Source organism: Peromyscus maniculatus, chromosome 7, assembly GCF_049852395.1.
Source record: "Peromyscus maniculatus bairdii isolate BWxNUB_F1_BW_parent chromosome 7, HU_Pman_BW_mat_3.1, whole genome shotgun sequence".
In the NCBI taxonomy this organism is placed as follows: Eukaryota; Metazoa; Chordata; class Mammalia; order Rodentia; family Cricetidae; genus Peromyscus; species Peromyscus maniculatus.
The window spans coordinates 61,616,651-61,642,805 of record NC_134858.1 but is presented as its reverse complement, the minus strand read 5'-3'; the positions used below and the strand labels follow the sequence as shown (position 1 = coordinate 61,642,805).

Here is a 26,155-nt window from a genome sequence, read left to right as displayed (position 1 = left end):
AAGTTATTGCATTAGGACTATTGTCTATAGTCTTAGCAGTCCTGCAGGATTTGTAAGGATCATACGTACATCTGTTAGTGTGAAGGCCCTTTAGAACGGGAACATGAATGGCAAGATGGCTTTAAGCACTTATCTTGCCATGCTAGAAATTGAATACAGGGCCTTGACCATACTGAGCAAGAGCTCTCCCGCTGAGCTGTGTCCTCAGCCTTTGTTCGAGGAAAAATCTTGCTGTGTAGGTTGATCTGGAACTCTCCATTCTCCTGTGGTTATAGATGGGTTACTGCCCTGTCTGGTTTATGTGCTTGTACTATGATCACTTAGAGGTTTTTAATTGCTTTTGCACTGAATTTGAACTTGGATGCTTCCCTTGATTCATTAAAGCAATAACTAATACTGATGCTGTCCTTTAGACTAGCTCAGGTGAAAAGTGAGGTCTTCTGAGGCATGTGTCCTTGAGAAGAATGCCTCTGCTGCTTTGGCGGACACAAAAGTGGGAGAGAGGCTCTTAAAAGTTACAGCCTAGGACAGGGATGTGGTTCATTTGGTGTAGGGCTTGCCAAGCATTCACAATGACTTGGATTTGATCTTCAACACTGAGTAGACTGGGCAGAGTACTTGGAGGTAAAAGCTTAAGAGAATTAGGAGTTCCAGGTGAACTGCAGCAAAGTAGTTTGAGGCCAGCCTGGGCTACATGAGACCCTGTCTCATAAGACACATTTTATTCTCATATATTGATGCACCTTTGAAAGAAAGTGAGATAATACTAACATAGAAGAGCTGATAGCTGTATGTCTGTGCATTATGAGTATGCCTGCTGCCTTCTGAAGCCAGAAGAGGGTGTCTTCTGTGACTGGAATTCCAAATGGTTGTGAGCCATTGTGTGGGTGCTGGGAATCAAACCTCTGTCCTTTGGAAGAACAGACAGTATTATTAACTACTGAGCCCCTCTCCTGTACATTTTAATGTTTTCATTTTGAGACACGGTCTCAGTGAGTGTCCCAGGCTGGCCTTGAACTCACTCTGTGGGTCTGGAAGGCCTTAAACTTATGACTCTCCTGCCTCAGCCTCTTGAGTAACTCCAGATACAGATTTGTACCACCAGGCTTAATTTCAGTGTCATTGTTTTTAATGAATTGCACAATTTTATACATACTACATCATACAATTTTTTATTTACATCCTTTTCCCCTTTACCTAATAGGGAAACACCTGTGTGGGCCTCTGGGTTGACAATACTGATGCCGGGCGGTGGTGGCGCACGCCTTTGATCCCAGCACTTGGGAGGCAGAGGCAGGCGGATCTCTGTGAGTTCAAGGCCAGCCTGGTCTCCAAAGCGAGTTCCAGGAAAGGCGCAAAGCTACACAGAGAAACGCTGTCTCAAAAAAACCAAAAAAAAAAAAAAAAAAAAGACAATACTGATGAGGTAATGAATTATCAGTAGAGTTGAGAGGACCAAGCCTGGTTTGGTGCTGTATGCTTGATTCTCAGGTACTCAGGAATGTGAGGGAGGAGAATGGCTTGAGTTCAGGATTTCAAAACCAGTCTGGACAATTCAGTGAGATTCCCATCTCAAAGGAAAAAGAACAATATCCACATCCACAAGGTATGAAAAGACCAGAATACACCAAGAGCAAATTCTCAGCACAAGTTCTCCTATTTGCCCCAGAGGGACAAAGGGCAGAGAATAAGAGACAAAGACAGGTGACAGATGACTAGGGAGAAGGGAAAAGGAACCAGGGAGATGGGGGAAAGGGATATTTGTCCTGGAGGGACAAAGGACTGCCTCTGGATAGAGAGGAGACAGAATGGCCATAGGAAAATGGTGGTTCATAAAGGGAAAAAGGGAAACCCCCGGTAGGATGAGGTGTTTAATTCTAGTTGGACATGTTAATTAGGGGAGCCAAAAGGGAGCTCTTGATTTCTGGACTTCAATACTTTGATAGCTGGACCTTGGTAGGCAGCCTCAGGAGGAGGAAGTGGCCAAATAAGGGACTAGACTTTGGGGGCTAGCTTTAGGAATGTAATGTAGCTTTTTAGCAAGACAAAGGGAATGGGGAGGGGCAAGACCTACCAGAGCCATGTTTGCCAAGATGGGGGTCTACTAAAGCCCTCCAAACTCCTCCACACCTTTCCTCAGTGTGGGTGTTGGTTCCAGCAGCAGCATGAAGTCTGGGTCAAACAATGGTGAATCTTGCAGACGTTTGGAGAAACTGAACCCAGAAAACGCACAAATGTGAAGACAATGAAGTAGGCCTGCGAAGAAATCTCAGGGTTCTGGTGTTGTTGCTGTTGATCCCTCCCAGAAACTCCAGTTTTGAAAAACCATCCAGATTTCTTGCTGCCACTTAATGCTAATGTTTTCTACCCAGCATTTGTTTTTAAAAAACATTTTTTCAGCCAGGCAGTGGTGGCACACGCCTTTAATCCCAGCACTCAGGAGGCAGAGGCAGGCGGATCTCGGTGAGTTCCAGGACAGCCAAGGCTGTTACACAGAGAAACCCTGTCTCTGGGGGAAAAAAATTTTTTTTTTCTTTTCTTTTTTTTTTATTTTTGTAATTAATATAATTACATCATTTCTCATTTCCCTTTCCTCCCTCCAGAACCTCCCATATACCTTTCCTTGCTCTATTTCATGGCCTCTTTTTTTAAATTGTTATATGCATATGTGTATATACATACATATTCGTAAATACAACCTGCTCAGTCTGTATAATGTTACTCATATGTACATTTCAGGGCTGACCATTTGGTATTGGATTACCAATTGGTGTGCTCTTCCCTGGGGAAAGCTATTTGTCCTGCTCTCAGAATTTCTTAGTTCTTTGTGTAGGGTCGAGGCCTCATGGGCTTTCTCCACATTCACTATGGCATGTGTATTGGTATCCTTGTTCAGCTCATGTTTAGGCAGTCATATTGGTGAGACTTTATGAGTGGAGTTGCTAACATTACTAGGAGACACAGTCTCACAGCAAACTCCCTGATTATCTAACTCTTAAAACCTTTCTGCTTCTCCTTCCACAATGTTCCCTGAGCTTTAGGTATGTAAGTGTTTTATTGATGTATTCATTAAAAGTGGGCTCCGCAAGCCGGGCGGTGGTGGCGCACGCCTTTAATCCCAGCACTTGGGAGGCAGAGGCAGGTGGATCTCTGTGAGTTCGAGGCTAGCCTGGGCTACCAAGTGAGTTCCAGGAAAGGCGCAAAGCTACACAGAGAAACCCTGTCTCGAAAAAACCAAAAAAAAAAAAAAAAAAAAAAAAAAAAAGTGGGCTCCGCAACTCTGCATTTTGATTGGTTGTATTTTTCTGTAATGCTCTTTCTGTTGCAAAGAGAAGTTTCCTTGATGAGGTTCAGGAGTATGCTTTTCTGAGGGTATAAGGACAAATACTTGGATTGTTGTTAGGTGGTTTATTAAAGCAGTTGTGGGTCCTTCAAGATCCATGACTTCACTAGCCCTGGGTAGTTTGTTAGATTCCCAGTGCCAGGCACGGTTTTCCTCTGGTTGAGCTGTACTTTGTTTGTTTTTATTTTTCAACACGGGGTTTCTCCATGTTTGTAGTAGCTCTGGCTGTCCTGGAACTCACTCTGAACTAGGCTGGCCTCAAACTCAGAGATCCTCCTGCCTCTGCTTCCCTAGGTGCTGGGATTGAAGGCGTTTGCCACCACTGCCCTGCTTGAGCTGTATTTGTTTTGTTTTTCAAGACAGGGTCTTTGTGTAGTTTTGGAGCCTATCCTGGAACTCACTCTGTAGACTGGGCTGGCCTTGAACTCACAGAGATCCTCCTGCTTCTGCCTCCCGAGTGCTGGAATTAAAGGCATGTGCCACCATGCCTGGCTTTTTTGTCCGTCTGTCCATCCATTCATCCATCCCATCCATCCGTCCATCCATCCATCCATCCATCCATCCATCCATCCATCCATCGGTTTGTCCTGGTCTTCCTGTCCCAGATCCCAGGAGAACTGTTTGGAGGTTGATATACCTGTTTGCTGAGTTAACTCCTGCCTGGATGAATGGAGTTCTGTTTTAAAAGAGCAGGTGTTCGGAGTCCTGGTAAAGGGCCAAATTTAAAAATGTTGATCCTGCCTCAGATTTCCCCCTGTCTTTGTCTGAGGCATCCTGCTTTGATGTCAGAGAGGAGTCGGATTAAGTAGGGGTGGGGAGCTGAACAAAGAATGATGAGGACAGTAGCTTTTTCTCTTTTCTCCAATTAGTTGACTTTTCAGGACAGCTCTAGAAATCTTGATGTATAAACACTCTTTAAAGAACCAGTATGGGGGGCGGTTGGCGGGAGGAAGGAGGACAGGGGAATCTGTGGCTGATATGTAAAATTAAATTATAAAATAAAAAAAAAGAACCAGTACCCATCAGATTCTCCACTTGTACTTACTCTATTACATGCATTTTTATTTTAACAATTGTGTTTATTATTTATTTATTTGGTCTTTCTCTGTGTGTGTGTGTGTGTGTCTGTGCCTGTCTGTCTCTCTCTGTGTGTGTAGGTGAGAGAACAACTTGCCAGAGTGGGTTCTGTCATTCTCCCACGTGGGGCCGGGTGATTGAATTCAGGTCGTCAGGCTTGGCTTCCAGTGCCTTTTTACCTATCGTGCCGTCTTGCTGGCCTAAGCCAGCGTTTTCTAGATCTTTTGTTTTGATTCAGAGTCAAACCATGTAGCTAAGGTTAACTTCAAACTGGGGTCCTCTGTCTCTGACTCCCAAGAGCTGGGATTATAGATGTGCGCCCATGCTTGGTTTGGCTAGTTGGTGTTGCTCCCGCTTTTGCACATGGACGTTACTCATTACACTTGCCACTTTAGTTAGCTGAAGAGTAGACGTGATAAAGTTGGGTTTTCTATGCAAATGTGACTTCCTTGGTCATTTAGGTGATTTCCAGGTTGGTTGGTTGGTGTGTGTGTGTGTGTGTGTGTGTGTGTGTGTGTGTGTGTGTGTGTGTGTGTGTGTGAGAGAGAGAGAGAGAGAGAGAGAGAGAGAGAGAGAGAGAGAGAGAGATACTTGGCCTGGAACTCACTCTGTAGACCAGGCTGGCCTCTAACTCCAAGAGATCCAGCTACATGTGCCATTGTCTTAGTTTAGGGTTACTGTTGCTGTGATAAAAACTATGACCAGAGCAGCTTGGGGAGGGAAGGGTTTATTTGGCTTCCATGTCCTTAGTCCAATCATTGAAGGAAGTTGGGGCAGGAACTCATACAGGGCAGGAACCTAGAGGCAGAAGCTGATTCAGAGGCCATGGAGGGGTGCTGCTTACTGGCTTGCTCTCCATGGCTTGTTCAGCCTGCTTTCTTATAGAATCCAGGACCACCAGCCCAGGGATGGCCCCACCCACAATAGGGTGGGTTCTCTCCCATCAATCACTAATTAAGAAAATGCCCGTGCTGGGTGGTGTACACTTGCCTTTAATCAGGAGGCAGAGGCAGGCAGATTCTGAGTTTGAGGCCAGCCTGGTCAACATGCTAAGTTCCAGGACAGCTAGGGCTTCCAGAGAAACTCTTGCCTCGGAAACCCCCCCCCCAAAAAAAATAAATTACCAAATCACAGGCAGTAAACCCTGCTACTTTTGTTATTACAAAAATAGGTTGGGGCTGGAGAGATAGCTCAGTGGTTAAGAGCACTGCCTGCTCTTTCTGAGGTCTTTGGTTCAATTCCCAGCACCTACATGACAGCTCACAACTGTCTGTAACTCTTGTTCCAGGGGATCCAACACCCTCACACAGACATACATGCAGGCAAAAACACGAATGTACATAAATAAACAACTTATATACAAATAAATTATTTTAAAAAAAAACAAAAATAGGTTGAACTGATTTATAACATTTTTTGGGGGAGGGTTTCGAGACAGGGTTTCTCTGTAGTTTTGGTGCCTGTCCAGGATCTCACTTTGTAGACCAGGCTGGACTTGAACTCACAAAGATTTGCCTGGCTCTGCCTCTCGAGTGCTAGGATTAAAGGCATGTGCCACCACCGCCCAGCAATTTATGATATTTTAATTATTTCTTTGAGGCTTGGGAAATTTTTTTATGTAGTTTTTTTTTTAATGTTTTTTGTTTTTGATAGTTCAGAGTCAGTATAAGGGCTATCTTAAATAGCCAGTTGCCTTCCTTTAGTTATTCACCATATTTTTGAAATGAAATTACTTTCTGTTTTTCCTGTTGGTTTAGTATTTATTGAGGTCTTACTGACTGTTCTGTGCTGGGAGCTAGCTGTCCGTCGGTGACTCAGAGGTGGGTCTTTAGATGGAATATGGAATCGGAGGTGACTGCAGTGGAGGGGAAATGGCTGTAGAGTAAGAAATGTCCCCAAAGAAGAGTTACAAGAGAGCCTTGTAGCCCTCCTCCTGGCGAGGGATACCAATCCCCCATCCGGGAAATGAGAGGGTGCTGACATTTGAACTCCATCTTGAAGGATAGCTAGGATTTCCATGGGAATGGGGGAGGGGCATGGCAGGAAGCCCTGGATGAGCAGTTCACACCAGAGGGAAGCTTGAGATGTTTCTGGAGGGAATAGGCGCTCAGCTCTCAGCTCTGAAAGTCATCCCAGCAGGTCACAGGAGATGAAGCTGGAGAGGTAGGTTGGGGTCGTACTCTTTACTAGGTAACATTTGGACGAGTCACATGTGAACCTCCCCCCCTCACTCTTTCTAAAATGTGCTTGTTTTTCCCCCCTCTTCGGTTTTTTGAGACAGAATCTTGTACAGACTGACCACCAGGGTAGATCACCTTACACGGCCTGCCAAGTGTGGGATGGCAGCATGAGCCACACAATTCCTGGCTCGCACTTTGATTTTAAAGTTTTATAAATTATGTGACTATTACACTGTCCCCAATGTGTTTATTGTTGTATTAAGAAACACTGTTTTCTTTTTTAACTTTCACAGGTGTGCCATGTGTGTGGGATAGCCTACTTTTCATCAGGATTAGACATTTGCCTCCTCTCCAGACTAGCTGGAGTGCCTGGCTTCCTCTTAGCCATTTGGTCTCCCTTTGTCCCGTGTGGGGTTAAGTAGTGTAGTGGAGCGAGGTATCCGCTCAAGTTTTTTCTCCACCACAAGTTCTAGAGTTTTACTGGGCTTTATTAAATATTATTTATTCATCTGTTTATTTTCAGGTTTTTATGGTATTTTGATTTATTACTTATATATATGTTTTTAAACCAACTCTTAAGTAGTTTTGGGTAGTCTTTTTTTTTTTTTTTTTTTAAATTGATAGGGTTTAAAAAAAACTCAGCATTTTCACAGGCTATCTTACCAGGTGTTCTTGTGTTGTGGGCTTTTTTTTTCTTGTCTGATCATTTTCTTCTGAATAATGTCCTCATGTCCTAAGTTAATATTTGATGCTGTTATAATTGAACATTTTAAAATTTGTGTTTTTCATCAGTTATAGTTTGTTTGATTTGAACGAAGTGTTCATAGTCCATGCTTTGTTAAGTATATTATATTTGATGAAGCTTTTCCCACCAACAGTCTTGGGAACATTGAGTGTCGTGAGTGGGGCTTCCAGAGGCTCTCCTGAAGGGACACTTGAGTGCTGTCAGCTGCTCCAAGTGGGGGTGGCCTTGCGGTTTTTCACACTCTGACCTGCTGCTTTCACCAGAGAGGGGAAGGAACTTGCTCCATTCCCACTGCTGGAGCAGGAGACAGTTGGACTTTTTCCCTATCTTGTGGATAAAGCAAGATTGCAGACATTTAATGGCTGGAAAAGTTGCTAAGTTTCCCCAGTGCTGATATTTGGTAACTTTATCTAATATTCTCCCCCCTGCATACCCCCCCCCCCTTTATTTTCGAGACAGGGTTTCTCTGTTTAATCTGGCTGCCCTGGAACCTGCTTTGTAGACTAGGCTGGCCTTGAACTCATAGAGATCCACCTGTCACCATCTTGAGATTAAAGGAGAACACCATCAACACCTGGCCTAATATTCTTTTAAAAGTGATTTCAGGTAATAATCTGAATCTTTAAAAAGTGCCCCTTCTATTTTCTGCTGTCTTAGGTAGGTAAAGGAATAAAGAATAAAAAATGAAAAAAAGAAAGAAAAAAAAAAGAGCCAGGCATGGTAGTGCATGTCTTTACTCTCATTTCTCAGTGAGTTCAAAGCTAGCCTAGTCTACCTAACAAGTTCCACACCAGCCAATGCCTGGAATTGTGGGACCTTGTCTTAAAAAAAAAAAAAAAAGAAAGAAAGAAGAAGCTGGGAGACAGGGGACTTAGTCCATCCCTAGTAAAAGAGCTGTCTTAAGGGTTATGATGTCGTTGTAGAAGCAGCAGTCCCCTCGAAATGAGCACCTTCCTGGAACTGACTTATCGAGTGCAACTGTTCACAAGAAAATTTCAGTATCTCAGGTACTCTTTTTTCTCCCAGACAGGGTTTCTCTGTGTAGCTTTGCACCTTTCCTGGAACTCACTTGGTAGCCCAGGCTGGCCTCGAACTCACAGGGATCCACCTGCCTCTGCCTTCCGTGTGCTGGGATTAAAGGCGAGTGTCACCACCGCCCGGCTCTCAGGTACTCTTAAATGCACTCCCTTTTCAGAAAGAACGTAACAGGGTGAATCATCTACCTAGGCTCCAGACTCGGGTGAAATCTTAAAATCTAGGGAGTTTTAGGGACAAGCCTGGCTAATTAGCCTGTCATTGTTGTCCTTATAGTTTTGTGTGAATCCAGGGTGATTATGTTTCTTTTTTTATTGAGTTATGGTTGGTGTATCCAAGTTAGTTTAAAGTAGATCATGTGAGTTACTAGCTTTGATACCCAGAACCACGAACATAAACAATAGAATAAAATGGAAGGCCTTCACTGCCTTGAGTTCAGAGTCTCAGTTATTTGCTTTGCTTCTGTGCTTCCCTCTGGTAAACAGCCCTCAGAGGATGCCCCTGTCCATGAGATGTCAGAAAGTTAACAGGAATTCTTAGCTAGCTGTAAACATTTTGTGTAATGGCTTATTTAAATCCACACCAAAACCCTACCCTGCACCAACCTGTCTTTCAGCCCTGCTTTCCCCTTTTGGGCTTTGTGGTGTGGTAGGGAGACAGGAAGAGCAGAGCCACTTAACATTCCAGGAATTGCTAATAGTGCAGAAAATTTCATGTGCTTATCTTAGTTACTCACTTGTGTCTACTAATAAACCTTGGTCATTGAGGGCTGGCAAGATGCTTTAACAATTCAGGGCACCTGCTTTGCTGGATCCCTGGGATCCACGTGGTGGAGGTGAGAACGACCTCTAGCTACTCTGGGCTCAGTGGCACATGTGGACTCATAGACACACACACATAATAAATGAAATAAAAATAAAAACATAGTCATTGAAGACAAGGGAAGCCTGTCTCCACAGGATGGCTGGTGCCTCAGTTTCAAAAAAGACCAACGGACTGCCTGGGCTAAGCTTCTTACCACATTATATTAACATAGAGACCTTGGCACTTTTATTCTTCTTCTGTTTTGTTGTTTTGAGACAGGTTTTCTCTGTGTAGCTCTGGCTGTCCTGGAACTCACTCTGTAGACCAGGCTGGCCTCGAACTCAGATCCACCTGCCTCTGCCTCCTGTGTGCTAGGATCAAGGGTGTGTGCCACCACTGCTCGACTTCCTTTTATTATTTTTATACAGGAACATCCTTCTACAGCAGTTTCTTTTGCCTTGTTTAATTTCGGTAATCAAATTATTCCTGGGTTAGCCATAATGTAATTTGTTGCGTTTCTATTTCTTTTTCTTTCTTTAAAAAAAATCATTTTTACATCTATTGGTGTTTTTGCTATGGGTGTTGGGTCCCCTGAAGCTGGAGCTACAGACAAGTGTGAGCTGCCATGTGGGTGCTGGGAATTGAACCCAGGTCCTCTGGAAGAGCAGTCAGTGCTTTCAACCCCTAAGCCATCTCTCCAGCCCCGAATTCCTATTTCTGAGTGGTGATTTTTTTTTTTTTTTAAAAAAAAGTCCTAAGGTGCCAGGTGGTGATGGCACACACTTTTAATCCCAGCACTTGGAAGGCAGAGACAGGCAGATCTCTTGAGTTTGAGGCCAGCCTGGTCTACAAAGTGAGGTTTAGGACAGCAAGGCCTAAACAGAGAAACCTCATCTTGAAAAATAAAAACAAAAAAGAAACCCAACAATTAAAAAAAAAAAAAAAAGAAAGAAAGAAAAGAAAATTCTTAAGGCATTTCTATATAAAAAAGCCATACCATCCTTAGTAGGGGAAAGCAGGGGAGAGAGAGGAAAGTACCAGAAACAAGCAACAGGTGTTTTGGTTGCATTGAGTCAAGTTTCAGCTTGATACACAGTCACTGGAGGAGTGTAAATCACTGTGGACCATGTGAGGCAGAGGGGACGGGGTGAGCGGAAATCAGTGGTTCCGGAGGTACTAAGCCTTTTGGTACCAGAAGCTTGCCCACAGCTGCAGGCTGGGGACAACTTTTGGCCTAGTTGTTTTCCCGGTAGACAGGGCTATGTGTCAGGACCAGAGCTCTCAGTCTGCAAGGTCATAAAAATGGATGTGTGCAGGAAGGATGATAGGAGAGAGTCCGAAGACTAAAGGGGGGCTGGAGAAACAGCCGCCACTCACCGAGGGCCTCTGGTCTCTAGTTACTGCCATTCTGCAGGGACAGTCATCAGAGTCCATTACACCAACCGGGGATGTGAAGTCGGGGAAGCGGAGTAATTTCTGGTACACTGGGGATCTAGAGCCTAGTCTGCTCTAGTCTATCATCATTCCCCGTCTCACTGTGTAAAACGCAGGAGGACTTTGTAGAGCTGTACTATTCCAAACGGGACATTACCCACATGTAACTGTTTATATCTAAATTAACTGCAATCCAGTACAGTTGAAATACCAGTTTCTCAGCCACACTAGTCATCTTTAAAAGGCTTAATGGCCAGCCACTATAGCGACTGAATTGGGTAGTGTACGCATCATCATCACCTAATGTCTGTGAGTGCTGCTCTAGAAGTCAGTCAGTTTTGTCCTTTAGTTCATTTGTTTTTTGCCCTTTACTCTGCAAAGGACAAAATGAGGGATGAAAAGGGAGACAACATGTTTAACCAACACACTTAATCCAGGCTGTCAGCCTGGCTGCAGAGTGGAGTCTCCCATGCCCTCTGTCTTCCTTAACACACAGATCTACGTAGAACAGAGATATTTCAAAGGAGTGACTTTTCTGTGCCTCCAGCTTCACTCAGTCTATAGTTAGAGTCTTTCTTCCGAAGCTTTTCTCTCAAGTTCAAAGGGCATATCCGGGTTGGCTTCCTCCAAGGAAATGAAAGATGTTTGCTGGAAAGGAATTCCATGCTTAATATATGAAGTGGCACTTGGATCCCTCTGCTTCCTTCTCTGCCTTCCTTCCAGGCACTTTGTAATTGAACTTGCAGCTGCTAACCATCTGTCTTCCAAACAAGACCAACTTCCAAACAGTTCAAATGACAGAGGTTTTGTCCGCTTCGAATCCTAGCAGCTGCCTCTTATTTGCTGTCGACATACGTGGCATTTGTATAGGTCAGCTACATTTAGATTGTGACCAAAATTACAATGGATTTTTTTCTTTTAATCCTCCTGCCTCAGTCTACCAAGTGATAGGATTATAGGCATGTACCATCACACCTAGCTCCAAAATTACAGTGGGCTTCTCATTTATTTGTCAAAGATTAAGGTACTTAATGTTCATTGAACTGATATTAGGTACACATCTAATATACCAGGTACTGGCTGGCACGATGGACTAAAAAGATGTCCACTCCCCCCCCATTTATTTATTTATTGAGACAAGGACTCAACTACAAAGCTCTGATTGGCCTGTCCCTTTCTCCTGAGTGTTGGGACCAAAGGTATATGTCACCATGCCTGACCCTAAAAGGACTTAAGATGAAAACCAAAAAAATGGGGCTGGGTATGGTGGTGTGTGATTTTAATCTCAGTACTCGGTAGGCAGAGGCAGGTGGGTCTCTGTGAGTTCAAGGCCAGCCTGATCTATGTATCATGCTATAGGCCAGCCAAGGCTACAAGTGAGATCCTGTCTCCCAATTTTTTTAAAAATGTAGATATTATGGACAAGGTGGATGAATTTTAAATTCTTATCTGAATTTTGTTGTCATTATTTGCCTTCAATGTCTCTGCCTATTTAGTCTTTGAATTCACTAAAGGCTTCTTTTTAGATCATAGCTCTGAAGTAAATTGAAGAATCATGTAGAAATGTCCCTGGAGAGTCAAGCTATTAAAGACATTTAAATTATACTCTCCAGTATCTAAATGGCAGTCTGAAGTGTATGTGTGTGCATTTGGGGGATGGGCATGTGGGAGTAAAAAGGAGGCATTGTACTGAGATAATATTTTTAGGACGCCAGTGTAATTAGCAGGCTCAGGGTTTAGAAAATTACCCTTTATAGAAACTGAGAAATTAAAGTTTTGAGTTTCTTCTAAAATGTTAAAGTCCTTTGCGTGAGTATGCTTAGATTGATTCAAGTGGAGACATTGGAGTGATGGAAAGTATCCACAAAAGCATCTTCCTGGAGTGCAAAGACAGGAAGAGAAAGGACTTTAGTGATGGTGGGAACAGCTGGAAGGGATCTCTAGGAGCTCTGACATCTGGCTAGATCATGTGGTTAGGGGGCAGAGTATCCTGAGAACCATTGTTTTGGGAAGTCTGGTCTGTCTAATATCTAGAAAGTTGAGATAGGCTGAGGGTTTGGTCAGCAGGCCCAACTACAAGATGGTCTGAGGAGGATGCCGTTCTCTGCTTAGTGGTACTTGTGTGGATGAAGGCTGTTGAGAGTGAACCGTCTCTTCTTCTGTGGTTCACTTGAATCCAGAGACTAGCCATCTTGTCAGAGGAGTCTAAAAGTCTTCAGCCTTTTCAATCTTCAGGTCTTAGGGCTTTGGAGTAGAGGTGCTGCGTGTGAAGTGTGTGTTCTGTGCTCCTTCCCTGGTATAGCTGTTAGCTCCACACTTGACCATCCTGCGCTCAGGCTGCTTCTCTGGAGAGTGGTGGTGACTGTAATGACTTTGTCCCTTAGTGTGTAGACCAGATGGGTCACCATTTAGTATGCTTTCAAGTTCCAAGTAGGTAGATTAAATTTTATTCTTGGAAGGAACCTTCGAGATGTCCTTTTGTAGTCCTACTTTTGGCAGAGAAAGGATCTGGGACTACAAAGAAGGGTTAAAGAAGTCGGCATTCGCACCGAGGTTCTGTTTTGAATCTGCCGTGTGGCAGGCGGGCGCAGCCTCTGCTGGTGCAGCAGCAGCACAGCAGGACGGGTTGGCTCCAGCCAGCTACGTGTGAGCTGTGGTTCTGCTTCTTGCCGTCCTTGCGGTCTAATGCATATGTCTTTACATCCTTGAGTCTGTTTCCACAACTGTAAAATGGGTGTTAAAACATTTTCCCAACAGCAAGGATTCCTGGACTGGTTGTGTAAAGAGCGTTCTGTGATTAACAGGACTAATGGGAATGGGCAGGCCAGACCCCAGCCCAGGGGCTTTATTCTTTCAGGTGAGCTGGGAGAAAATTCTCACTCTCCAGAGAGCCTCCCATGCTGGAACTCTTCACCTGTTCTGTAGCCATACAGCCTCCAAATAGAGACAACTCCGGACATACTTGGAATTTTTTGTGATGTGCAGGAAGCAAAGAATTCTTTTCAGTGAAACAGGAGTCTGCGGAAGGTGCCTAGGAAAGAACTGCACAGTGTGTCCTAATATAGACTCCCCGTGGCCTTGCTGACTGCCCCTCTGCCTGACCAGCACCACCAGGAAGCTCGACTTTTTCTCCACAATTAAGGAGGATTTCCTGGGCTTTGCGTGTATGTGTGCCCCTGGGTGGGAGGCACAGTGAGGAAGGGCAGTCACTGGCCTCTGCGAACTGAGAGGTGACACCTCAGTGACTGGAGCCAGATGTTGGGGATCAGCTTAAGGTCCATCTAAACATCTTTCCCAGTGGACCCTGTCTTCACTGGGGAGTCTCTTTGACACCGTCAGTGAGTGTTGAAACCCAAATCCCTGTCAGAGTAAACTATAGGTCATCTCTTTGGTAAATCAGACCATTGCAGACCTTTCTTTTTCCCAGTCATTTACTCTGTGCATACCCATTCCACTTCAGTTCTTACAGTTGACTTGTGCAAGTCTGGGCTGGATGATTCTCTTCTTTTTTATTTAAAAAAAAAAAAAAAAAAAAAAAATTGGCCGGGCGTTGGTGGCGCACGCCTTTAATCCCAGCACTCGGGAGGCAGAGCCAGGCGGATCTCTGTGAGTTCGAGGCCAGCCTGGGCTACCAAGTGAGCGCCAGGAAAGGCGCAAAGCTACACAGAGAAACCCTGTCTCGAAAAACCAAAAAAAAAAAAAAAAAAAAAAAAAAAAAAAAAAAAAAATTGTGGGGACTGGAGAGATGGCTCAGTGGTTAAGAGCACTGACTGCTGCTCTTCCAGAGGTCACGAGTTCAATTCCCAGCACCTACATGGCAGCTCACAACTGTCTGTAATTACAAGATCCGACACCCTCACACAGACATGCATACAGGCAGAACACCAATGCACATAAAATAAAAATAAATTTTAAAATATGTGTATGATGTGTGTGAATGTGGGCTTGTCTGTCACAGTCTGCATTGGAGGTTAGAGGATAGCTCTTGGGAGTCTCTTCTCTATGCTCCAGGCTAGCTGGCCTATGAACTTCTGGGAGATACTCTTGTTTCTGCCTCCCATCTCACAGTAGGAGTGCTGAGATTACACAGATGAGCTGTAGCATCCAGCTGTTTGTGGGTTCTGAGGATTGAACTCAGGTCATTGTGCTTCATGACAAGTGGTTTTACCCACTGAGCCTTCTCACTGGCTCTGGTTCACCTCTTAAAGTGTGTGTGTGTGTGTGTGTGTGTGTGTGTGTGTGTGTGTGTGTGTGTGTGTGTATGTATGTACAGGTGCTTATGACCCAGTGTGTGCCTAGGTCAGAGGACAGTCTACAGGAGTTTGGTCCTCCCCTCCACCATATGGACTCCAGGGATGGAGCTCCTGGTCAGGCTTGGCAACAAGCACCTTTTTTTTCTGCTGAGCTATGGCAGCCCTGTCCTCTTTGCCTTCTGTGCGTAACACATTCCCTGTTGTGTGTGTCAACTTCCCTCACCATAACAAAATCCTGAGGAACTCGGCTCATAAAAAGAAAAGAAGACTGGGTATTCAGAAGGTGGAGGCCGAAGAATTGGGAGATAGAGGTCAGCCTGGGCTACATAGTAAGACCTGGTTCCTCCCCCCACAACAAGAGAAAGGGAAAAGAGGGGAAGAAGGAGGGATAGAGGAGGGAGGCTCACAGTGGTGAGGTTGATTGCTGCTGTTGTTTGGGCCTTGGTGATGGCAGAGTAAAATGGCTCCCTTTGCTATCAAAAAGCTTTTGAGAAAGGAAGAGAGTGGGTTTGATGGGCAGGCCCCTTTGTAGGTACCTCCCATGACATGGCCTAGGGTTGTCTCCATCACCTCCCAGTAGTACCACAGGGTGAAGGCTACACTTTTTACCCTTGGCCTTTGGGGACTTTTCAGAGCCAACTGAAGCACCTGGGATCTGATTTGGAGTTGTGCTGATGACTAAACAAGACGTGAGATGACATAAAGATAGGACTGTAGACACTGCTGGCCAGAGGGCACAACTCTGCTAGTCTCGGTGAGGTCTAACTTTGACTTCGTTTGGCTTATATAGTGTTTGTCTGTTTATTCCCTCGTGGAGTCCTATGACATGAGATGTGTTTTCTCCACTTGATAGATGGGGAAGCCATTTTTTTTTGTTGTTGTTGTTGTTGCAGGACTTAATGCATGTCATACAGGCCATTGAGAGGGCCTGTAGTTCTCTTTGCTGCTCTTCAGCAGACAGCTCCTTCCCGGCAAACATTGACTGGTGGCCACACCTGCGCTATTTTGTGGCAGGTCCTCAGCGCTGTGCCTGGCATAGAGGGAGGCCCAGGGAAGGCTTGAAAGGCTTGGATGGGTTGACGAGCTTTTTTAGAATGCCAGGCTTCCTGCCTGTCCCTAGCAACCTGCAACCTGCAAATGCTGGGCTCATGATGGATATGTGACATTAGTGGCTGAATTTACATGGCACTCGGTGGCTTTTCACACTCCCCCTCACGCCTCTCTGGGGACTAGGATAGGACAGATGGCCACAGACACAGTATTCTCAGCTCTGCACCCTCTCTGCAAATCACAGTTGAGGGAAAGTTAAGTTTTTGCAACAACACAGTTTTGGTAATATGATTTCATGCTGCTGGTAAGTTGCTTAACACTCTGGATGGATCACACCTCAGCAGCATTCATTTGGGAACAGCTTAATTTCACTGTAGGTAGCTCTGGTTCCCACCCACCAAGCCTCCTACCCCTAATAAATTGAGACTGATAAGGTTAACTCCCTGAGCCAGGCAATTTCTGGGTCTAGAATTATATTAATCATTTTTTTCTCATCAACACTTTTGATTCCTTCTCCCTTGAGTGTAGACATCTGCTTTTAAAATGTTAAAGGAGGAAACACTCGTAATGGTTCAGCTTCCTTCCCTTGTATGGGCTGGAAGAGATTGGGCCCAGAGACTGAGTAATTACTTGGGGTGCGTGCGACTGGTGAAGACCTGAACTGGGATCCAGGGCTTCTGGTTTCTCTGAGAGCAGGGCTCCTGGTTTCTGTCACTGTCTGCCTTTCTTCTGTCTTAAGATAGGGAAAAAGCTCTATGATCTATTTAGTTGAAAATGAATAAAGGTAAATCTTTGTTCATTATTAGAGGCCTCAGCCCTGAGTGAATTAATTTCCTTCTATTTTCTCTTGTCATCTTAAAAGTTTGTTTTTGTGCTTTGTTATTGTTTTTAAATTTTTAATTATTATTGATAGGGTCTCAATGTAGTCCTAGCTGGTCTGGAATTCAGCTCTGTAGCTCAGGCTAGCCTTGAGCTTATGCCAATTCTGCCTCAGCTCCCTGACTGTTTGAAAGACAGATGTGAACTACCATGCCCAGATCTAGACTTCTTGATTAAAGAACTTCCTCTTACCAGACTTGGTGGGACATAGTCTTGTAATCCCAGCAGTCAGAAAGCTGAGGCAGGGGAGTTGAGAGTTCCAGAATAGCCTGGGCTCCATAGCAAGACACTGTCTCGAAAACAAAGTAACACTGCCTTAAATAATTATGTTGCTTAGAAAGGTTTTTTCCCCTCCCTTATTCATATTTTCTCATATGGTAGTTCCAAATTTGTAGGGCCTGAAAGAGTTAATACTCCTCTCAGAATAGCCAGGCGTCTCCCAGGAAGTAGCCGAGAGGCAGGATGTGGCAAACCAGTGGGTAAATGAAGCCCTTCTCCTTTGGAAGAAAAGGAAGTGGGAGGAGAAGTAAAGAGGAAGAGCTCAGAGGACAGGTCTTGTCATCTCCGCTCTCAGAATGTGGTTCTTTGAAGCTAAGCAGACCCTGTAGAATTTTGACCCAAAGTGACCAAGGTCCTGAGAATGCAAGTTGTGCTATTTTGGAGTTACCTGTTTTTCCCATAACTGATATCTCAAGTTTAATATGCAGTGGACTGTTGTCTTTTGCTTTGTAATCTCAATCACTGGTGTGGTCTCTTCTCCTTATTGGTCTGTCTTTTAGTGCCTCTGAGCATCTACATTGGTTGTGATTTAGAATCTAAGAAGTTAGATGAGGTCCAGCTTCTAGAAAATCACCTCTCCAATGCCTTTACCATGTATGTGTTCAGAACACTTTGCTACCCATTCTCTGAACATACTCATAACTACCCATTCTCTGAACATGCTCATAACAGCCCCCATGCTACAGGGCAAGATTGTCCTGCTTCCCGCAGAGAGCTCTTTTTGCCTGTTTCCAGCAGAGTTGATCTTTACCTTCTTTGCCTTCCTCTTTCATCCTTTGCCTCGGGCCTTGGTTACAAATCCCTGGCCTGCTTTGTTAGACACATAGTGTGTCACCGGATTGTAAACCTGCAGATCCCAGCTGGTCCCTCGAGTAGATTCAGAATCCTCTTGTCCCTATGGTAACTTGGGGCACTAACTATACAAATTTAGGCCACACTTGACTGGTTAAGGGCATAGTCTTTTTAAGACTGCTCTTATTTTAGATACCGGCTGGAAGCTTGGGAGTTCCCAGGCAGTGGCTACAGATTCAGGGTTCTCATTACCTTCTTGGGTTCCAGAATTTGCTAGAGTAATTATAGAATGCTGGAAAGTACTGATTGCTATTCTAATTATAATTTTTGTTTTGTTTGGTTTAGTTTTTTGAGACAGGGTTTCTCTGTGTAGTTTTGGTTCCTGTCCTGGATCTCAATCTGTAGACCAGGCTGGCCTCGAACTCACAGAGATCCGCCTGGCTCTGCCTCCCGAGTGCTGGGACTAAAGGCGTGCACCACCACCGCCCAGCCTAATTATAATTTTATTACATCAGAAGGATAATAATCAAGATCATCAAAGGAAGAGACACAGAGTGAGGCCTGGGAGAACTGCAAAAAGTACAGTTGCTAGTGTCCTCTCCTGTGGCATAGGGTACGTCACTCTCTGGCATGCCGATGTACAATATGCATAGAATACTGCTTACCAGGCAAGTTCACCTGAGTTTCAGTGTCTGGCGTTCTTTGCAGGGTTAGCTTAATCACTGGCCCTGTGATTGAAGCCAGTATCCAGCCTCCTACATTCTCTGCAAGTTTTGCTGATAACATTTGTTTCAAAGCCCAGTTCACTAGCTGCATGCTTGGCCTTTCTGCTATGGCCAATCCTTCTCCTTCGTTATCTCTTTGGTAGTCTGTCTAGGGACTCACCATGAGTCACCTCACATAAATCACTAGGGTACATCATGAAGAACAGACACACCTATTACTCAGGAATTGCATGGGTTTACAGGCTGCCTCCTACAGAGGACAAAGTCCAGCCAGGTTGTTCATTATACAACAACCCCTGCCACAAAGCTCTCTCCTCATTTGCCGGAGATCTAGTGTCAGTGTTACTCTTTCCTTTCTTTCTTGTCTACGGGTCACGCAGTTGTGCTAACTGACTTCAGTCTGTCCCACATGATCTTCATTGTCCCTGGGTCCTATGCTCTTTGCTTTCCATTTGTCTCTAAGTCGCCTGCTCTGTAAGCTCCATGCTGCTTCCTATTAAAGCCTTGGCCCCCAGTACAAAACTTACCTTGCTTTCCTACTTCAGAATTTGCACTCTGGAGGCAGAGGCATAAGGATTGCCATGAGTGTGAGGCCAGCATGGACTACATAGTAAGTTCCAAGTCAGCCTAAGTTATAGAGTGAGACTATATCTCAAACAAACCACCACCACCAACAGCAAAGCAGTTTGCTGTTGAAGAATAAAGTATATTATAATCCCATATATATAAAACAAGGCATACTATAGGCAGGTGTGGTGGTACACATCTCTAATTCCAGTACTTGGTAGGTAGGTGAATGCCAGAGGATCAGAGGCCAAGATCTTTCTGTGCTGATAGGCTCCCTAAAACACTGAATGTTCTTAAAACTCACTAGACTTTCTGCAGGAAATGTGACAAGCACCAGCTCCACAGCGACACAGTAGGATTCTCTGTGTGTCCAGGGAGAGTGGCATTATGACAGGAAGCAGTGTGGCTACGGTGGGCAGATGAAGCCTACTTTCTGCGTAAAGGTTAAAACTAGAGAGACATTTGCTGTGGTTGAGTGTGGTTAGTCTAACTGCAGATGTGAGAACGTGCTGCCTGTTAAGAAATGCAAGCTGCTTGGACTGGGAATTAGAAAGGGCCAGTGATCCAGTTCAAAGCTAGTTTAATTATATAAACAAAATTATGAGGTTATAGTCACTTCATTTGGTTGCAGTTGGTCTTTTTGGGGAAGAAAATAAACTATTACTGTCAACAATAACAAAAAGAGTTCAAAGTCTTTTTGAATAAATAGGAAATTTGAAGCCAGCCTGGGCTATAGGAGCCCCTATCTTGAAAAACAAAAACTTTGTAGAAATGTACTTAGGAGGAATTTCTTAGTTATAATTGCTACTGCTGTGATGAAACATCATGATCAAAAGCAACTTTGGGGGAAAGGGTTTATTTTGATTCCACGCTAGGTAATAAGTTCATCACTGAGAAAACTCAGGGCAGAACCTGGAGGCAGGAACTGATGCAGAAGTCATGGAGGGGTGCTGCTTACTGGCTTGCTCCTCATGGCTTGCTCAGCCTGCTTTCTTATAGAACCAAGTTCAGGGATAGAACCATCCACAATGGGCTAGGCCCTCTCCACATGGATCACTAATTAAGTAATGCCCTATAGCAGTGGTTTTCAACCTTCTAAAGCTGTGACACTTTAATACAGTTCCTCATGTTGTAGTGTCCCCAACCATAAAATTATTTTTGTTGCTACTTTATAACTGTAATTTTGCTACTGTTACAAATCGTGACATAAATATCTGTGTTTTAAGATGGTCTTAATTGCCGGGCGGTGGTGGCGCACGCCTTTAATCCCAGCACTCGGGAGGCAGAGGCAGGCGGATTGCTGTGAGTTCGAGGCCAGCCTGGGCTACCAAGTGAGCTCCAGGAAAGGCGCAAAACTACGCAGAGAAACCCTGTCTCGAAAAAAAAAAACCAAAAAAAAAAGATGGTCTTAATCAAACCTGTGAAATGGTTGTTCAACCCCCAAAGGGGTCATGACCTACAGCTTGAGAACCACTGCCTTACAGGTTAGACTCTTAGTCAGCCTTCCCCACTGCCCCCCTGGTTTTTCGAGACGTTTTTCTGTGTAGCTTTGGTGCCTGTCCTGGATCTCTCTCTGTAGACCAGCCTGGCCTAGAACTCACAGAGATCCGCCTGGCTCTGCCTCCCGAGTGCTGGGATTAAAGTCGTGTACCACCACTGCCCAGCTACAGGCTAGAATCTTATGGAGACATTTTTGCAGTTGAGGTTCCCTCTTCTCAGATGACTCTAGCTTGTGTCAAGTTGACTGACTAGAAAAAACTAGTCAGTACAAGGTGTCTGGAAGAGTATATACTCAACACTTTACAGTAGTTTTCTGAGGGAAAGGTGACATATTACTTTATTCTGGACTGGTTGGAATTTTTTATAATGGGCACTCATTCTTTATATGCCCGGTAATATTCTAGACGCATACAGTCTTAGCTTCCCCAATTCCTTATCATGGTGTGTTGTGTCCTCCGTGGTCTAGCTCACCTTCACTTTTGATCTCTGGATGCAGTTGTTCTTTGGGACATGCACATGCAGATGCCCAAAGCCTGAACCTCTTTTCACTTCCTGTGTCTCTTAAGACTAACTTAGAAACTACCATTTCTGCTGGGCTGCGGCAGTGGTGGCAGTGGTGGTGGAGGCGGTGGTGCCTTTAATCCCAGCACTAGGGAGGTAGAGCCAGGCAGATCTCTGTGAGTTTGAGGCCAGCCTGGTCTACAGAGTGAATTCCAGGACACCAGGACAGCCAAAGTGACATAGAGAAACCTTGTCTCAAAAAATAAAAAACGAGGAGAAGAAGAGGAGGAGGAGGAGGAGGAGGAGGAGGAGGAGGAGGAGGAGGAGGAGGAGGAGGAGGAAGAAGAAGAAGAAGAAGAAGAAGAAGAAGAAGAAGAAGAAGAAGAAGAAGAAGAAGAAGAAGAAGAAATGAGTATTTCTGACCTTCGCTTTCCCTTCTTCATCTTAGATGGAATTTGGGGTATTTTCCCTGTGCCCCCAATGCCCTCTATGCCCACCTCACTTTCTGCGTTTTGACCCACCTTATGAGCTTAGAATTGTTGCTGGGCTTTTTAGACCCTTTCCCATGTTTGGCTGACACTAATACTTTCTCCTACCTGCCTGCTTACTACCTGCCTTACCTGTTACTTATCTCTGCTTGTCTCCCTGTCTTTTTTTTTTTTTTTTTTTTTCTTCTTCCTGAGACAGGGTTTCTCTGTGTAGCTTTGTGCCTTTCCTGGAGTTCACTCTGTAGCCCAGGTTGGCCTCGAACTCATAGAGATCCACCTGGCTCTGCCTCCCGAGTGCTGGGATTAAAGGTGTGCGCCACTGCCACCCGGCTTTTTCTTTCTTTTTGTATTTTATCTTTTTCTTTTCTTTTCTTTTTTTTTTTTTTTCTTTTTTTTTTTTTTTTTGTTTTTCGAGACAGGTTTTCTCAGTGTAGCTTTGCGCCTTTCCTGGAACTCACTTGGTAGCCCAGGCTGGCCTCGAACTCACAGAGATCCGCCTGGCTCTGCCTCCCGAGTGCTGGGATTAAAGGCGTGCGCCACCACCGCCCGGCATCTTTTTCTTTTCTTTCTTTCTTTTTCTTTTCTTTTCTTTTTTTTTTTTTTTTTTTTTTTTTTTTTTTTTTTTCTCGAGACAGGGTCTCTCTACATAGCCCTGGCTGTCCTGGAACTCACTATTAGTCCAGGTTGGCTTCGAATTTACAGAGATCTGTCTGCTTCTGCCTATCCAAGTTCTGGGGTCAAAGGCACATGCCACCACTCCCAGCTTACTTACCAGTGTGATTGTAGTGAAGTGTTTCTGGGTCCCAGGTGTCACTTCTTCCAGGTAGGCTTTGACTCTGTCAGGCTGGCTGCTCTAGTTTCCCACCGTAGTGGGAGAAGTGCAGTGTCTAAGCAGCCACTTTCGGACTGCTGGTCCCGATAGGGAGTGGCTTGGGTGAGACTGTTTCAGAGGCAATCTGTCCTTAGGGGTGAGACTTGGGACTCTCTACTCTATGTGTGCTTGAGGCTGGGAGAAGGGTCCCTTAGTAACAAACATGCTCCTGTGTGTAAGGGAGAATTCAGATCTAGAGAACTGAAGATTTCTGAAAGTGGACCACAATAGGACATAACCTTTTATTTTTATTTAATTTTGGCTTTTTAAAAATTCATTCATTCATTTATTTACTTATTTATTTGGTTTTTTGAGATAGAGTTTCTCTGTGTAATAGTCCTGGCTATCCTGGAACTTACTCTGTAGACCAGGCTGGCCTAGAACTCACGGAGATCCGCCTGCCTCTGCCTCCCGAGTACTGGGATTAAAGGCATGAGGCACCATCGCCCTGCTTAATTTTGGTTTTTAATGTGTGTGTGTCTTTGTGAAGGTATGTGTTCTGGTGTGTGGAAGCCTGGCTGGGAGACCGGCTCCCACATTTTACGACAGGATACTCTTGAGGAGAGAGGGATAAGAGATGTTAGATAGAAGAATAGAGGAGAGAAAGGGATAGGAACACAGGATAGCCTTCGGAGGACCTGGATCATTATCTACCAGCCCCTCCTGTCTCTTCTAAAGGGCCTTTAATTGGAATGCCAAGGGTGGAGCAAAAGACCTCCCTCACTCTAACTCAGCCAAGTTCAGACCCTTCCAATCACCTAGTAACCATGCACATGGTCAAGCATTCTTATGCAGCCCTGCTGGGTAAAGGAAGCTCAGAACTCACTAGGAAACCTTTATGGGCTTCCACACTGGTGGAAGCTCCACCTCAGCCCTTGGCACCCATATACCCAAAGAGTCTGGAATGTTCTGGTGGAAGCTCCACCTCAACTCCCCTCCGCCATCTCTTTCCCCAAATCTGACCCCTCAAAGCCCACCAAAAGCCAGCCCCTCCTTGGGGCTGCTCAAGACCACACTTATAGGGCACTTAAGGCCTGGTGGCCATATTTGCCATGTGACCCTTCCCCTGTGATCCTTTCCCCCGTGACTCTTCTCTAGCCTTCCCAAGGGTCACCCAGGATTGCTTTGCTCTGTTCATTCAACTTGGATTTATTAATTCAGTTTGATTTGGCTTATTACATTGATGGTGGCGGATACCCAGCAACCAGGAATTCAAAACTTATCAGTATGCAACAAGGTGCAGGTGTCCCTAAAGGCTGGGAGAGGGTGTTAGAGCCTCTGGAGCAGGAGTTACAGGCAGTTGTGAGCTACCTGGTGTGAGTGCGGGGAACTGAACTCCGAACTCCAGAAGTGCTCTTAAATGCTGAGCCATTTGTCCAGCTCTGTTTGTTTTTTGAGACAGTCTCTCAGGCCAAGCTGGTCTTGAACTGTCTGTGAAGCCAAGAACAACCTTTAACACTTGCTCCTCCTATCTCCAAGTAGTTGGCCCATTTTATTTTATGTAGCTCAAACCCAGGACTTCATGCATGCTAGTCAAGCACTCTGTCTGTCAGCTCAGCCACCTCCCACCCCTAGAGTCACATTGTGCCTCATTGTTCCTTTTGTCTCCTCAGTCTGCTTCTGAGCTCTGGCCTTTCATCCTTGGGAACTTGACTGCCTGCTGTTGGATTATGCAGTGTAGGATTGTGGTCACAATGCATTTTTACCTTCTCTCTCATTGAAGAGCTGTGGGAGCCAGAAGTGGTGGTGCAGTACATGAATTCTATGCAAACCTGGGCTACGTAGCAAAACTTTGTTGTCATCCCCTTACCCCCCCCCCCAAGAAACATCCAAAACTGGGGCCTGGACAGATAGCTCAGCAGTTAGAAGCATTGACTGCATGATTCCCAGCATCCACGTGGCTGCTCACACTATGTCTCCTGTAGTTCAAGGAGATCCAGTGCCCTCTTCTGGCTTCTGTGGGCACTGCATGCATGTTGTGCACAGGTATATATGCAGGCAACACACACACACACACACACACACACACACACACACACACACACACACACACACACACATTTGGTTTTTCAAGACAGGGTTTCTCTGTGTAGTGCTGGCTATCTTGGAACTCGCTCTGTAGACCAGGGTGGCCTTGAATTCAGAGTTCTGCCTGCCTCTGCCTCTCAATGCTGGGACTAAAGGCATGCACCACCACTGCCCCAGTGAAAATAAATACATTTAAAAAAAAAATCTAAACCTCAAAAACCCTAAGAGTTTGCACTCTTACTTTACCAAGCACAAGGAGTTTTTTTCTTTCTTTTTTGAGACAAGGGCTACTGTAGCCTACACTGGCCTCAAACTTGCTATGTGGTCATGACTAGACTTGAACTCCTAATCATCCTGCCTCCAACTCCCCAGTGTAGGGATTACAGGCACGTGAACCACCAACCTTGCCTGGCTTGCTTAGGGAGTTTCTAAGGGTTCTTTACTCAGATTCTCAAGAACAGGAAATGAGTATTTCTAAGGCTACCTCAGTCAGGCAGCTTTTTCTTAAGAAACAGCCAGCTCTGCTTCCTACAGAACCAGGCTCATGTGCTTCTCTGAGGAAGATGATGTAGTCATTGTATTTTCCATCTGGATTGTCCTTGGCCTCCTCTTCCCTTTTAGTACTCCGGGCCCTCCTGACTACCTTTCTGTCCCAAAATACTAGTTTTGATCCTATATGGCCAACACTGTTTTTACTGCCTCCTGCTTCTACTGGTGAGCCCCTCGGGTGTGTTAGTCTGGGAGTTTCTCCTCACATTTTACCAGAACCTTTATCCCTTTACCTCTGGAATAAGACACTCATGGAAAAGTACCTGGTGTCAGGGATGAGCCAGGGGCATTTTGTCTGAAAGACAGGTGCTCTTCGTCATAGTTTGGAGGAAAAGTCAAAACGTAGTGTTCCAGATCCTGTGGTGGAAGGGTTCCGTAATTGTTCCTGGTCTCAAATGAATTAATAGGAATGCCATGCGCTAGGATTTGAGAGGCTCATCCTTGCACCTAAATCACATTTTTTATCAGATTACCATGTCTCTTTTGCCCCACTTTTCTCTTTCCCCAAAAACTTTAGTTCCTTTCTATATTTCTATAAAAGAATGATTCTTTAGGAATTATTTCATTGTTGTCAATTTTGTCCACCAAGGTAAGAATTAGAAGGAACTCTGGACTATCACTGTATTCTAGCAACAGCATGATACTACCCTCTGCTTCAGGATGTTGTTCAGTATTTGGGATCAGCCTGTGTATGGGAGTGGGTGGTTCCATCACTCCAGAGTGTGTGTGTGTGTGTGTGTGTGTGTGTGTGTGTGTGTGTGTGTGTGTGTGTGTGTGTGTGTCTGTGTCTTAGTGTGACTGCCTGCAAAAAATGTTGTGGGAGGTAATTTGTGTGATTTGCAGAATCCTGCTGGATCCCCAGGGGTAAATTTTGTCATCTTTGTTTAAGAGAATAGGAATATGACTCTTGGTTACTTCTTTTTAATTAAATCTGTTTTCTTGGCTTTTGTGTAAAAATTTGTTTATTGGCTTGGAAGCTACTTGATTTTTTTTTTAATATTTTTTTAGAGTTTTTATTTATTTTGTATACAGTGTTCTGTCTACATGTAGACTTG

At 44.7% G+C, this 26,155-nt stretch overlaps 1 protein-coding gene across 2 annotated transcripts in view; it reads left to right on the top strand.

The window, feature by feature from the left end:
• Positions 1-26,155, top strand: part of Map2k1 (mitogen-activated protein kinase kinase 1) — a 79,572-nt gene that overhangs the window by 7,272 nt on the left and 46,145 nt on the right. Inside the window, exon 1 of one of the 2 annotated variants that reach the window (XM_076576488.1) lies at positions 6,555-6,583. The exons of the other annotated variant lie outside the window; for it this stretch is intronic. Coding sequence (XP_076432603.1) covers positions 6,570-6,583 — 14 coding nt within the window. The 5' untranslated portion in view covers positions 6,555-6,569. Of the gene's footprint in view, positions 1-6,554; positions 6,584-26,155 lie in introns of those variants that run through there. 2 annotated transcript variants of the gene reach the window in all.